The 14,143-nt window shown below is 34.3% G+C and overlaps 1 protein-coding gene across 2 annotated transcripts; it reads left to right on the top strand.

Annotated features, from left to right (window-relative positions):
* The first annotated feature begins 712 nt into the window (after window positions 1-712).
* On the top strand, window positions 713-12,112 carry LOC126708756 (pyruvate kinase isozyme G, chloroplastic). 2 transcript variants are annotated; one of them, XM_050408681.1, is made up of 12 exons: window positions 713-1,120; window positions 2,628-2,909; window positions 3,506-3,671; window positions 5,773-5,907; window positions 5,997-6,107; window positions 6,229-6,317; window positions 7,621-7,683; window positions 9,127-9,302; window positions 10,102-10,204; window positions 10,385-10,533; window positions 11,537-11,648; window positions 11,732-12,112. In XM_050408681.1, exons 1-12 carry the CDS (start codon window positions 899-901, stop codon window positions 11,843-11,845), a joined length of 1,722 nt encoding a protein of 573 aa, XP_050264638.1. In that variant the 5' UTR covers window positions 713-898; the 3' UTR covers window positions 11,846-12,112. The 2 variants fall into 2 exon arrangements, with proteins under 2 accessions (XP_050264638.1, XP_050264639.1); XM_050408682.1 differs by having other exon boundaries at window positions 715-1,120; window positions 11,540-11,648.
* The last annotated feature ends 2,031 nt before the right edge of the window (window positions 12,113-14,143 follow it).

A 14,143-nucleotide genomic window follows, 5' to 3' on the forward strand; every position in this document is an offset into this window, starting at 1 on the left:
CCAAATTCTCTCATAAATATTTTATTAAAAATAATTACAACGAAACAAATGAAAAATAAAACAACACCGTTTTTCCTAAAAAATATTCGTTTTGTTGTCGATGATTGTTAAGAGCCTAGGGAGGGAGCCACAGCCCCTAGCTGGCTTTTTAAATTTCTTACCCTCTCCCCTATTTTATTAATAAAACCTTTTTATTTTGTATAAATATTTTAATTAGATTTAAATTTTATTCTATATTTAAACATTTTATTAATTTATTATCAAATCATATTATTTTAAATGGTTGATAGTTATATATATATATATAAATATAATCATAATAAATTTTCTATTAATAATTATCATAAATTTTCCATTAAGTGCATTTCATGAGTTACCAAGTACTAACTAGTTTTTAACAAATATAAGAAGAGAGTGTTTATATTATCATAATTTAAAAAAGTCTCGAGTTTAAATCTATAATAAATTTTTTATAAAAAACGATAAAATTAATTTATTTTTTAATTTTGGACATAAAAGATAGATAGGGTATACTAATAAATATTCACAGGAAGGAAAGTTTGATTATTATTTTTTTCAAAAGACTTTCCTTAAAAAAAATAAAAATAAAAATTGAGGCTTTTATTTCTGTAATTTTAATTTTTATGGGGGATGTTAATATGTTATATGTTGTTCAGATTCCTCAGAGGCGCAGCCCAACTGTCCCCAACGAGACTGGCTCTCGTCCTCGCATTCTCTCTCTCACACTTTCTCACGCAAACACAAACACAAACACAACACAAACACGTATAATATAAACAACTCTTTCTTTCACTTCAACACATTTTTTCTATAACTCTCCGCCACCCTCTCTTTCTCTTTCTCTTTCTCTCTCTCTCTCTCGGAAGCTTAGAGTTCAATGGCGACGGTAAATCTTTCGACTACAATGTCACTGCTGAATCCTGACCCCACTACTGCCAAGGCCTCTGATCGCCTTGCTTCCTCTAGAAACTTGAGTGACTTTGTGTTCCAACCCAGAAGGAAGCGCTTTCAGAAGCAATTCTTTTCAGTCAGATCGATGAAGGCCACGGAGCAGAGTCAGCATGGCCAACTCACTTCCCAAAATGGTCCTCTAGGATTTGTGAGTTTTGCTTTTTGGCACATGGGTTTTTCAAGTTGTTCTTGATTTTTAGTTTTTTGGGTTTCTTACTCTTTCTGTTTGCTGAAAAAGTGAGGGAAAAAAAAAAAGGAAATGGAATTTTGACTTTTTGGGTTATTTGGTAACTAAAGATGGTTGCTTTACGAACTAATTAAACTTTATGAAACTGTTTTGCTCCGTTTGGCTAATGAGAAAGTGTGAGAAAACTGAAGAAGATGGGATTTTGGAGCTTGGTTTTTGTTTTTGTTTTTTTTTTTTAAAGGGCTGAAGCAGCCTAGACTTCCTTAAAAGTTTGTTATATGATTTTGCTCTGTTTAGTTGATGAGAAAGCATAGGAAATACGCAGAAAATTAGAATTAGAATATTAAACATTAGGAATTTCATTATGTGGCACCTGAAATTGCAAAGGTGTTCTCGAGAGAAAAAAAGGCCTAATTCAAACACTTTGGCTTAGTTGGTGATCTTAATGACATTAGATTTAGAATTTCTATTAGTGTCTCTCTAGCACTGGTCAACTACTTTCTCTACTTTTAAAGACATGCTGATAAGTAGTTCCAAAATCAAAGTCTTAAACAGTTCTTTTTTTTTTTTTTTTTTTTTTTATATATATATTTTCTGGATGCACTTTTAGTTAGTGTTTTTCATTGGCAAGTAGGTAGAGTTGATTTATACTTCTCTTAACAGTAACAGGGAATAGGCCATATTTGTAATAATTGCATGTTGATTTATACTTAAAATTCTCTTGTATTGATGTTCTGCCCGTGTTAAATCTTGGATCTTCCTTTTTTGCCTTGCCACTGCATTAAGGTTCATTGTGCTATCTAAGTCTAGGGGGTTTTGAGAAAAAAATTTCTTTTTGAAATGTTGAGCCAGACCCTTTGAAGACTTAATGTGAATGTTTACTCTTGGTTTGGTTCTTGAAAAATATGAGTGAAGGATAGGAATATGCTTAAAAACGATTCAATATGCTAATGAAAGTAGAACTTGCTGATCCAAAAAAGAAAAAGAAAAAAGTTTTAATTTTTTATTTTGTGTGGGGGGTGGGGGGGAGGAAGCCATTGCTAAGTGACTAAGCGCCTTTTCTCCTTGCTCTTATACTCTAACTGTACGTGGACTTTTTGAAAGGTGCAGTTAAAAATAATTTGCATCAAAGATATCAATTAAGAGAGAAATGTCTTTTGGTTAAGAAGTGGAGTATTTCTAAGAAACTAGTGCTTTTAAGGTAGAAATGGATTTTGTGTAATTTCACATTTCGGTTACCTTGATTAGATACAGTTCTCCGATATAGAATGCTTTACGGTTGGTGAATTCTTAAGATTTTTAAAAATCCTATCTAGATTCGTGTTTATCAACTTCGCGTAAGGATGTGTTAGTGGCATTTATTTGATCCAATATGTTGTTAATTCCATTTTTTTTTTCCGAATATTCTTCTTGTTGTGTAATTTGTAACCGTGTAACAAGCTCAATTTTTTTATTTTTCTTTTGTCAGGATAAGTTGAACTCTCCATTTGAGCTTCAGTCTAGTGATAACACTCTTGGGCAGGAAAGGGGAACTTCAAATTCTCTAAGAAAAACTAAGATTGTCTGTACAATTGGTCCATCTTCAAGCTCACGTGAAATGATATGGAAACTGGCAGAAACTGGAATGAATGTGGCACGTTTAAATATGTCACATGGGGACCATGCATCACACCAGAAGACAATAGACCTGGTAAAAGAATACAATGCTCAATTTGAAGACAAGGTTATAGCCATAATGCTGGACACTAAGGTATGTTGCTTAAAAATATATTTTGATTCTTCAATAACTGGTTTCCTCTGTGATGCTTAGTTAAAAGTATAGGGCATTATTCCATTTGTTACATGTTTGAGGTTACTTTCTGTCAATTCCAAGTAGATCAATGTTGAAACTTAAACTGGATATACGGATATAAGATTTTCATTATTATTATTATTATTACTATTATTTTTATAAATAATCTGTTACTTTGATTAGGGTGGAGCACATTCTTGTTTCTGCTACAGAACATGGAAGTATTTTTCAATTTTTATTTTTCTTTAATATACTTCTTGGTATAGGAGCTGTCTGTGGAAGTTATGGTGAAAGTCAGAAGGTTGCTTCTTTTGAAATTAACATTTACACAATGCGTATGAATTTATATTGGCATCCTGAAGTAGTTATACTGACCACTCATTTATAAGTTATAAACTAAGCAACATATTGCATAACCCAAATTTCTCTGTCTACCATTTGTTTTATCTACACATCAGTATCTATCTGGTTCAATTTTGCCATATATGTATATGTAGGCCTACAGCTATCATTTGAAGTTATTGATACACTATGCTTCTACTCTCTTCATGCAGGGTCCTGAGGTTAGAAGTGGAGATGTACCTCAACCAATTCAGCTTGAGGAGGGACAAGAATTTAACTTCACTATTAAAAGAGGAGTCAGTACAGATGATACTGTTAGTGTAAATTATGATGACTTCGTGAATGATGTGGAGGTTGGAGACATACTACTGGTTGATGGTAAGAATAGATGCCTCTCATGGGTGCCAAATTGGTGCATTAGTTAATGAATGTTGGGTTATTGTCCTATCTGATGCAGAGTTTGCTGTGCATATATTGTTTGAATTATTGATGGGCGAAGTCCCTGAGGACCCTGACTCATTCAAGTTTACAAGAAGTAGGATATAAGATGTTTCTCCATCTGCAGAAACCTGTTAAATTATTGATCATTGTGATGGGGTGGTTGGGAATTCATATATTTTATTTTTGGCCAAATGTTGGGATATACAATGAAGGGTAGCCCTCCCCTTCCCTTAAAGCCCTCCATCTTTGGTGTGAGTGGGATTGGATCCCTAGTCTCTGATACAACACCAAGAGACGTTACTATTTAGGCTAGTTGATATTCATGTTGAGAATTCAGATCTGCATGTAGATTATATCCTTTTTAGTCCATCTTTTTCTCAATATTTTTTTGTGCGAAGTAGCAAACTAGTTAGAGAACTGGACAGATATATATATATATATATATATATATTTTATTGATAGGTAATGTAAAATATTATTAAAATCATAGCCAACCTTTGGAAATGTACTGTAGGGGCAAAAATTAAGAACCAAAATTACTATGATCAAGTAAAACTAGAAGGGAAAAACATGAAAAATGAGATAGAACCAAACTCCATTCAAGGAGAGTATGAAAGAAAAAAGACTTAATATCTAGCCTAGACCGTTCACATCCCTCAAAACTTCTAGCAATGTGACACAAACCTCCAAAAAGCTATATTGTGATTTCGCTTGAACCTACCTTGCCAAGACTTGAACAACTCAATAACCTTATGCAACATAACCTAGTGAGTTCTAAAAAAGCAAAACACCAAAGACCATAGTTCATATGCTATGGGGCAATGAAGAAGAAGATAATCCACTGACTCCCTACACCTTTTGCACACATAAGTATATAACACTAATCAAGAACAATAATACGCCTTTTTTGAAAGTTATTTGTTGTTAAAATCTTACCTAAAGAAGCAAACCATAAAAAGAAAGGTACCCCTGGAGGAACCTTTGATTGCCACACCATTTTCCCTGAGAAAGATATGATAGTAGGAGGGTATTAAGAAAGATAAAATCCTTGAATCTCAAAACCTCTACTCATTGCTAGCTTCCAACAAACCAAGACCTCGCACAAACAAAGAGTGGACAATGTCCATAAACAAAGCCAAAGATTCGAGCTCCCAATCATGCACTATATGACAAAACTGAACAGCCCAATGAATCCTCCCATCAGAAAAACACATAACCTTCACAGCTGAAGAATCCCTTGCCTTACTAATACAATAAAATTCTGGAAAGGCCTCCTTGAGGATACAATCCCCACTCCACACATGCTTTCAAAAATTCACTCTAGTACCATCACTCACGTCATATCGTAGGAGTTTAAAAAGTTCAACCAACCACTTCTAATGATTTTCCAGAGGCTAACACCATATGCACTCGACACAGTTTTCGTGCACTAACCACCATTCATTCCCATATATTGCCTCTATAACCCTCCTCTATATCGCATCTGTCTCCATGCCATACCTCCACAATGATTTGACCAAAATAAATGATAGAGATTATTCCACTGGATTCTAATTAGAGAACTAGACAGACTACCATTTGTTGAGCTGGTTTCTAATTAACCTCTATTTGTTGGGTTTTGACTAAGTTGATCTGCGTTCTAGGAAAGAACTGAACTATGTTGCCATTTTATGTCATAGATGCAAGTGATTATTCCACTGGATTTCTTGTAGTGTTCTCTTACATAATAGTTGAATTTTTGTTATTTACTGACTTGGAAGATGGCTACCCTTACGTCACCTTCAGCTTGTTAGTCCTTTATTCATATATTTGATTTATCAACCTGAAAAATATGTCATATCTCGTAATTGTTGATGGTGATTTACCATTAATTATTATTATTATTATTTTGACATAAGTTCTAAGATATAAATCCCTGTACGAATATAAATATTTACCCTGCTGAAGTTTAAACTTAATACGTGCCCCAAGTTGCTGATCCGGTCACCTAATGAGGGTTTTTTTTTTTTTTTTTTTTAATTTTAAATCTATGTGCTAGGTGGAATGATGTCTTTAGCTGTTAAGTCAAAGACAAAGGATCTGGTCAAATGTGTAGTAGTTGATGGTGGAGAACTAAAATCAAGGCGTCATCTAAATGTGCGTGGAAAAAGTGCAAATCTGCCTTCGATTACGGGTACTCTTCATATGTAAATGGTCTTCATGCAAGGATCTACTTCATCTACCTGTGGTATTGATATTCATTATATTTTTTCATTTGCTCAGACAAAGATTGGGAAGATATCAAATTCGGGGTGGACAACCAAGTTGATTTCTATGCAGTCTCTTTTGTAAAGGATGCGAGAGTGGTCCATGAGTTGAAGGATTACCTAAGAAGTAATTTTTTATTTATTTATAATTTTCATTTTTACGCTCTATTCAATTTATTATTATTTTTTGGGGTATACTTACTTTACATACTGTTTCTGATTCAAATTATTTCAAACCTCTTCTGTAGATAGCAATGCGGATATTCATGTGATTGTCAAAATTGAAAGTGCAGACTCAATACCAAATCTTCATTCAATAATTTCAGCATCTGATGGGGTTAGTGTTAATATTATGATTTAAGTATTGTGTATGCTACATATGTTTGCTGCAGAAAGTAAAAAGGGAAGAAAATTTAAATACCATGTTGTGCTTATTTCCATCATGCATTGGTTATAGTTTTTCTTTATTTTTGGGCGTGGTGAAGAAATTTAACTGGTGAAGATATCTTAACAGTAGAAATCTCTAAGAGGTAATAAAAAGAAAAAAAAAAGCCTTAGGGAGATAAAAGTCTAAAGCAAAAGAAAATTACTTTCTTGAGTGAAATATTAACATTATGGCACTGTGCCACTATTGAGCTTATAGATGTATGTATTCCTTAGCTTGTCAAACAGTCAAAGGCGAATCGGTTGTCTTCTAACTCATCAAGAGTGGTTTGGGTTTTGCTCTTTAAGCCTTATTAAAATTAGAAGGTTTTGTGAAATACTTTATATAATATATTTTTTTGAAACAAAAATAATTTCTAGTCCTTAACTTTAAACTTTCTCATACAAAAATAAGGTTTAGTGATGGTATTTGCATAGATTACCTATGCCCCCTCTAATATGACCAAACCTTCTATAATGCACTCAGTTTTTTATTTTAAATGGAAAATTTGTTTTATAAGGATGTGTTGCTGTGATGGGGAGTTGGTAGACCACCTTCTTCTTCATTGTCCTGTTACTCATTCCTTATGGGCTTTCATGCTTTAGGCTTTTGGTATTCATTGGGTTATGCCGGGTTCGGTGGCAGGTTTGTTATCTAGTTGGCATCAATGGCTTGGGAAGCATAATTCGGAGATTTGGGATTTGGTTCCAGGGTGCTTAATGTGGATTGGGTGGTTGGAGCGAAATCGTCGATCTATTGAAGATAAAGAGAAAACATTGGAGGAGTTAAAGATTTTATGCCAATGCAGTCTAATGGAGTGGTCTCGTTGTTGGGGTTTTATTGAGTGTTCTTCTCTCTCTGAGTTTTTGCCTTCCCTTAGCTTAGTTTCCTGACATCTCTCTTGTTGTTGTGTTGTGTTGTTGTTCATCATCATGAACATCTTGTAATTCTCATTTATTTTTTTTCCCTATTTAATATAAGTTTTCTGATTACCTATCAAAAAAAAAAAAAATTTGTTTTATAAGGTGCTTATCATGAGATGCTGTGACAGTTATTTTTCTTTGTTAAAGTGCTAGGTGTAGACTATGTAATCTAGATATAGATAATTTTCTTATTTTGGAAGGAAAAAAAGGTTGGTACCGTTTATTTGTGAAGAAAACATCATATTGTGATCCTCTCCAATTGCTGCTTACTACTAGTTTTCTTGACCTTTCAGGCAATGGTTGCCCGTGGAGACCTTGGAGCTGAACTTCCAATTGAGGAAGTTCCCTTGTTGCAGGTAAATTAGTAAATTGATGTAATGAATACACCATACTTTTGACATTTCAACTGAAAGTATGATAAGTCTAGATGAAGTTGCTTGACATATATTGCTATAGTAGTTAACTAATTTGGTAATTTTTTTTTGTTTTGGATTTTTATAGATACAATAGAATAATATGTACTTTGGTTAAACATCAAAAGTATTGTGCAACTGAGTCAGGGAAAGAATAAATCTAAATTCTAAACGCCAAATGTTTGATTCAATTATTGAAGCAAGAGCCCCATACTAACTACAACATCGATAGTGTTGCACATGTAAATCAGGGAAGAATTGATCTAGCATCATACGTTTGTTCGTACCATTGTTTATACTTTATATCAACTATTGAAGCAAAAGCCCCAATGCTTTCTTTTTAGACACTATTTATTCTAAATTCTTCACTAGATATCACATACATTAAATAATTAACTTACATGCATGTTTAATTTAAGTAAAGCCACCCCACAAGGGATCCAGTGCCTGCAGCAGCTAGGAGCCTCATTCAAAGTGCAGATGGTGTTGGATGCTGGGCTTGACATATAAATTTGGCCGTTTATAGTTCTGCAAGCTATTTGACCTATTTACTATGGTCTCAAATGGTCTTTGGAGTACGGGCTTCTGAAGAATCCTTATTGTCAAACAGTTTAGAGTTGGCCATTGGAAATTGGGGGCTCTCTGTATTTGAGTTGGTTTGGTGTTGTTTGGGGGTTGAGGGCTGCAGATTTGACCCTCAACTCTAGCCTAACCAACCCATGAGCACTCTAATCCAATACATTAGGACATGCCTCATGTAGGCCTTACACATAGTCCATGTCTTATATGGGCCTTGCATAGACTCCAACCCTATTAACTTGTTGCTGGGAAAATTACTGAAAGGCCAAAATTTCCCTCACTTGAAACTTGAAAGCTATCAATGAAAATGAAACTAAATTAAAATAAAGCTGATTTCCTGCTGCCTGCATCACACCTGGCCCATAAGCTGTTCTTTGTAAATGACTCCCTAACTTTGTAACAGCAGTTGCCCTTCTATATTTTGATTAGGAAAGCAGCACATGGCAGGGGATAGCGTTTGGTATCATGGATGTAATATGTTGTAATATATATATGTCAGGAATTTAAGTGGAGGAGATTGCAATACTCCAAATGAATTGTATTGGATTAAATTGGACTAGGAAAAAGATATGTTGCAGTATAGATATGTCTGTCTTCTGTGTTAAATTTCTAACCTTATCAAGCTTGCATTATTAATTTAATATTATACTTCAAAAACTGAGGATGGAATTGCCATCTCTAATTATATGTAGCCTTGCTATGTCATCATATGATATTTTCCCCTTTACATTCTGGAGTTTAAGAAAGTGTGACTGATGTTGTATTGGATTTCATTGTGTAACTCAATCCTATGTTTCATTCAAACAGGAGGACATAATTCGAAGGTGTCAAAGTATGCAGAAACCGGTAATTGTAGCGACAAACATGCTGGAAAGTATGATAAATCATCCTACACCAACAAGGGCAGAGGTGTCTGACATTGCAATTGCAGTACGAGAAAGTGCTGATGCAATCATGCTTTCAGGAGAAACTGCCCACGGAAAGTAAGTTTTTGTGTATGTCTGGTGGCCTCATCTTTTTATTTTTATTTTAGGTTTATACCATAATAGCAGATGCATAAATTTTCAAATTTATGCATCAGCAATGATAATGCTTCTTTCATGCGGATTATCATCCTTTTTTCCTTTTTTTTTGTTGTGTTTTTTGGTTGTATGTTGCTATCATTTCTTTAACCCAGGAAAAATGAGGTAGAAAATGGTTGTTTTAAGGTTCTTCATGCTTTGGCTTTTGATTTTGTGGGCTTTCTTAAGATACAGGTGTGTGTGCGTGTGTGTGAGAATATATATATGGGTTAAGTTCAAGTTACACTTGGTTTTATTTGATGCTTTTTTAGTTCTCATAAAATTATTACTTATCAAAGAAAAGTACAGATGCATTATCTATGATTGGAGAAAGAGTTTTTGGGGTTCATTTGACTTTATGATATGCAACTCTCATTTCTTACATGTCTCATTACTAGCTAAATTAGATATGCCATGTGTTTCTTTTTCTTTGTTTTTATTTTTTTTTGGGGGGGGGGGGGTGGGGTGGGGTTCTTCCATGTATACACTTGTTTATTTATCTGTTACCTGTTGTTGATGTTAACCACTTCAAGTCATCAACGATGATATTCATGCTTGCTTTTTGTTTTGTTTTGTTTTGTTTTTCTGATTGCCCTATTCTTGTCATACATGAGTTGGTTATTCTGTCCTCTTCTAGATGACTTCTCTTTTTCCTCTTTCATTTTTTTTTTTCTTATTTGAAAATTTTTTATTAATTGCATAATTATAACAATGACTCAAGGTATCCATTGAAAGCTGTAAAAGTAATGCATACTGTGGCATTAAGGACTGAGTCAAGTCTACCAGTTAGCACAACTCCTCCAATTCAATTGGGTAGCTATAAGGTATGCATTCACTAAAACGGGAAGTTACAGTCTGTTTTTATCTCTTGTATTCTTCCCTTGTACTTGGGTTGCACCCATTTTGCTCTTATTAATGAATCATTAACTTACCAAAAATTTTCAATAAGAACTGCTGCAGTTTCTCTTTTAAAATCTGATAACTTCCTGGACATTCTTTCACAGAGCCATATGGGTGAAATGTTTGCTTTCCATGCCACGACTATGGCTAACACTCTCAATACTCCTATCATTGTTTTCACAAGAACAGGATCCATGGCTGTACTTTTAAGTCATTATCGGCCTTCCTCAACAATATTTGCCTTCACAAACGAGTGAGTTCAGTAGCCTTATAGCATATAATATTTTTCAATTTCTTTTCAAGTCACAAGTCATGATTTATAATGTGATCTTACCCTGGACAAAAGCATATATGTTGGTTAATAAGAAGAGTACTACTGACTTATCAAAAAAGAAAGAAAAAAGAAGAGTACTACTGATTTAGTGTCATGTTGCAGTGGCTAACATTTTTTCTAGAATGATTGACATGCTGACATCTGTGCATTTATCATATTTTTATTCTTTGTATTCAACTCATGCATGATGGGATTTGCATTCTGACCTCGTTTATGACCCCCATACTGGGTTTGGAGGTGCCACAGTGGTTGAAGGTGGCATTGGGCCCAAACTCCATTGGCTATCATGTTGCTATTCAAATATGCTAAATGTCTGGCTAAAACAGTCAGTTTGTGTGTATTTGCTCAAGAAAAAATCCTTTAAAAGAATCAAAAAAGAAATATCATGAAGAGTGACAGCCCAGAAACACCCCTCAAAAGAGTTATCTGAGCCTCTTTTGGAAATGCCCTTGGCAATACAGGACCTGAAACAATGTAATGATTAAAACCCAATTTTGCAAAAGTGTGCCACTGTATGACAGTCCCTGCTAATCCATTTGAAAAGCCTACAAAGTACTGGTATACATACTCATTCAGGTGGTGGACCTGGATATCTTCTGCTTCAAGGATTTATTTTTCCAATGAAGTTACATACACAATTTATCACTCTACAAAGATATAAATATGTTCTGGAAGAATTACTTCTGGCTTAATCAATTGTTGTATGCATATTTGAAGAAGCTAGATAGTCTCTTAGTATACTGTTGCTTAATTTTTAAACAATTCAATAGGCAAGGAGCATAAAAATTTAATGGGCTTCCTTTACAACAAAAGAAAAAAACAGAGCAAAAAACCAGAAAGGAAGAGGAAAAAGTAGTAGTTTTACTTTTTATGTCTTGTTGGGAGTAGCATTGGAATATATTTGAAATGATTTCATGCTTAGCAGAGAAAGGATTAAGCAGAGGCTGGTGCTTTATCATGGTGTCATGCCCATATACATGCAGTTTTCGAATGATGTTGAGGAGACCTTCTCCAGAGCCCTTAAGCTATTAGTGGTTGGTAATTTCTGGATGATATATTATCGTTTGTCCACTCAAATTTTCATATTAGAGTAAAATGTTAAAATTCTATGCTTCAGGGTAAAGGTCTGTTGAAGGGGGGAGAGAGTGTAACTCTTGTCCAAAGTGGTGCACAACCAATCTGGCGTGAAGAATCGACTCACCACATCCAAGTCCGTAAAGTCCAAGGTTGATTTTGCACTAGTGAAGGGCCTTCTACTTCAATAGATCTTATTTAGAGTAGCTCATACTTAAAGTATCATTTTGATTTTGGCTACTAACAATCTTGTGGTTTCTTCTTCCCAGTTTGAACTACAGCTAATTCTAATGAGTTTGAGAACCACAAAAGTTGAGTGATTATTGGTATTTCAGTGCAGAATATTATTGGTAACGAATTAAATTGTAAAGTTTCAAAAGTAACAAATTAAATCTTTTTCCTCCCAAAAAAAAAAAAAATTAAATCTTGGGGTATGAACTGGTGACAAACTAAACCCCAAGCACCGTGTGGTTCCACTATGGGCCGATATTTAATTTTTATTTTTGAAACTATATGATTAATTTGTTACCCATCCCAAATTATAGTGTTTAAAATGTAATTTACCCAGATTACTTAATTGTTTTAGATTTTAAATATAGCAAAGGTGCGCCATTAGAATTGCAATTCAGAATTATATATTTTCTTAGATTGATTCATATAAGGTGCCAAGTCATCATCGTTGTCTAAGCTTGTTTCAATATTCTCACGTCTGGCTTTGGGGATTTTATTTGCAAATCAACACCATATGAAGCTGTACCTTGGATTAGTTTATGTTTGTTAACGTTTCTTTCCCACTTTTCTTTTGAGGTTCTCTTACCCATTGACTCTAGGACCCCATCATATTAGTGCTATTTTATATGTCATCCACACATCAGACTAAGCTATTCTGCTTTACCAGTAAGTTTTGTACTTTTGTGACAGTGCAGCAATTGCCAGTATCATTGTAGAGTCATAGAGATCTAGTGCTTTGTGTGTGGATATACATATAGGATTAAGAAGGAACATTCTTGACTTGTATTGTTCTCTAACATTATTTTCTTTTTAAACCATACAAGAAGAAAAAAAAAAAAAAACACCCTGGAGAAGGGGTATGGAAAGTTAAGAAGCCTATGTTATTAACCGATTTTCGATTAAGCTGAAGTCATGTATGGTTTTCTAGATGCTAATGGATCTATTGAGGAAGCTGTTGCTGGGTATGCAGAAATAATAGTATGGCAATCAGTCCATTCCGTCTTCTGACATAAAATACAGAACTACTGCTAGTGCTAGCATACAAACTACTATCACTAAAGTACCGTGTGGGTAAAGATTGGATCATACAGCATGGTAATGTTACAAACAACATTTTGTAAAACCTATGTAATAAAGAGAACACTCAGACCCCAGTAACCTCATCAGTTTACCCTAATGGGCCTAATGTCAATTTACCGTGACACTAACACCTCAGCCACTGTTTTTTTATTTTATTTTTGCTAAATGAAAAAAGAGGTTTTTGGTGTGGACTCATTGAGCCTAAGCCACGTGGCGGCAATGAGTAATATCTCGTGTATCACTAGAGTCTTGTTGGAATTATTACTCTAACCACTCACCAAGTGAAGTAATTTGAAGACTCTTACTAATAAGCCACACTCTCGCAGTGGTCTTAGTCACTGTTACCTTTCAAATAGAAAATAGATGCATGATGGATCATGTTTCTAAGAAACAATGAGAAAGCAGAGCAATAATTTATTTATTTTTTAAAAAATGCCTTTATTTCCAAGGTCTTGACACCTTTTAGACTCTTAAATTAAACCATTATAGATTTCACACGAAGTTTATCAAGTCTAGAATCTAGATGGCAGACATTGGTCATGCAATGTTTATTTCCTTATCCCTTTCTTTAACTTATATCGTTGCATTAATTTGCCTCTATCAATCTTAACTAAAATAACATGCTAACAAATTTCACTTCATTGCTTTTCTAATTCTTGCTTGGAAACATCTGAAGATTATAAATATACTCCTTCACTCAAAATAAGTGGATTAACTTGTCTATTTACAGTCTATTTACAGGAAGTGATAAAAATCAGAGCATCTATAAAATGTTTACACAAAACCATAACATCATGTGGACAAAATCACCCTAATACTACGCTACCGAAGTACTGCTTTTCCATGCTGAAACTCTGGGAACTCTTGATTGCACTAAAGAATATCCTGCAAAATTGAGCAATCACTCTTGTATATGCTTAGTAGTACACCTTGTCTACCCAAAACTCTTTCAACCGCACAACATGTTTACCTCGTATAACTAGTCAGCAGGGACAGACCCAGGTGGGACACAAGGGAGGCCGGCCACTGGAGTCCAATTTTTTTTTATTTTTTTTATAGTTATTATATATTTTATTTTGTAGTTGAGCCCTTACCATTTTTTTTTTTTTTTTTTTTGAGAAGGAGGCCGTTCTTCTCTTTAATA

Source organism: Quercus robur, chromosome 12, assembly GCF_932294415.1.
Source record: "Quercus robur chromosome 12, dhQueRobu3.1, whole genome shotgun sequence".
Classification (NCBI taxonomy): Eukaryota; Viridiplantae; Streptophyta; class Magnoliopsida; order Fagales; family Fagaceae; genus Quercus; species Quercus robur.

Excerpts from the sequence above, each read along its gene's own strand:
- LOC126708756 (XM_050408681.1), top strand. The coding sequence starts at position 899 with ATGGCGACGGTAAATCTTTCGACTACAATGTCACTGCTGAATCCTGAC. Across the intron at positions 2,910-3,505 it reads CCATAATGCTGGACACTAAG|GGTCCTGAGGTTAGAAGTGG; the intron begins GTATGTTGCTTA and ends CTCTTCATGCAG. Across the intron at positions 10,205-10,384 it reads TTCAATTGGGTAGCTATAAG|AGCCATATGGGTGAAATGTT; the intron begins GTATGCATTCAC and ends ATTCTTTCACAG.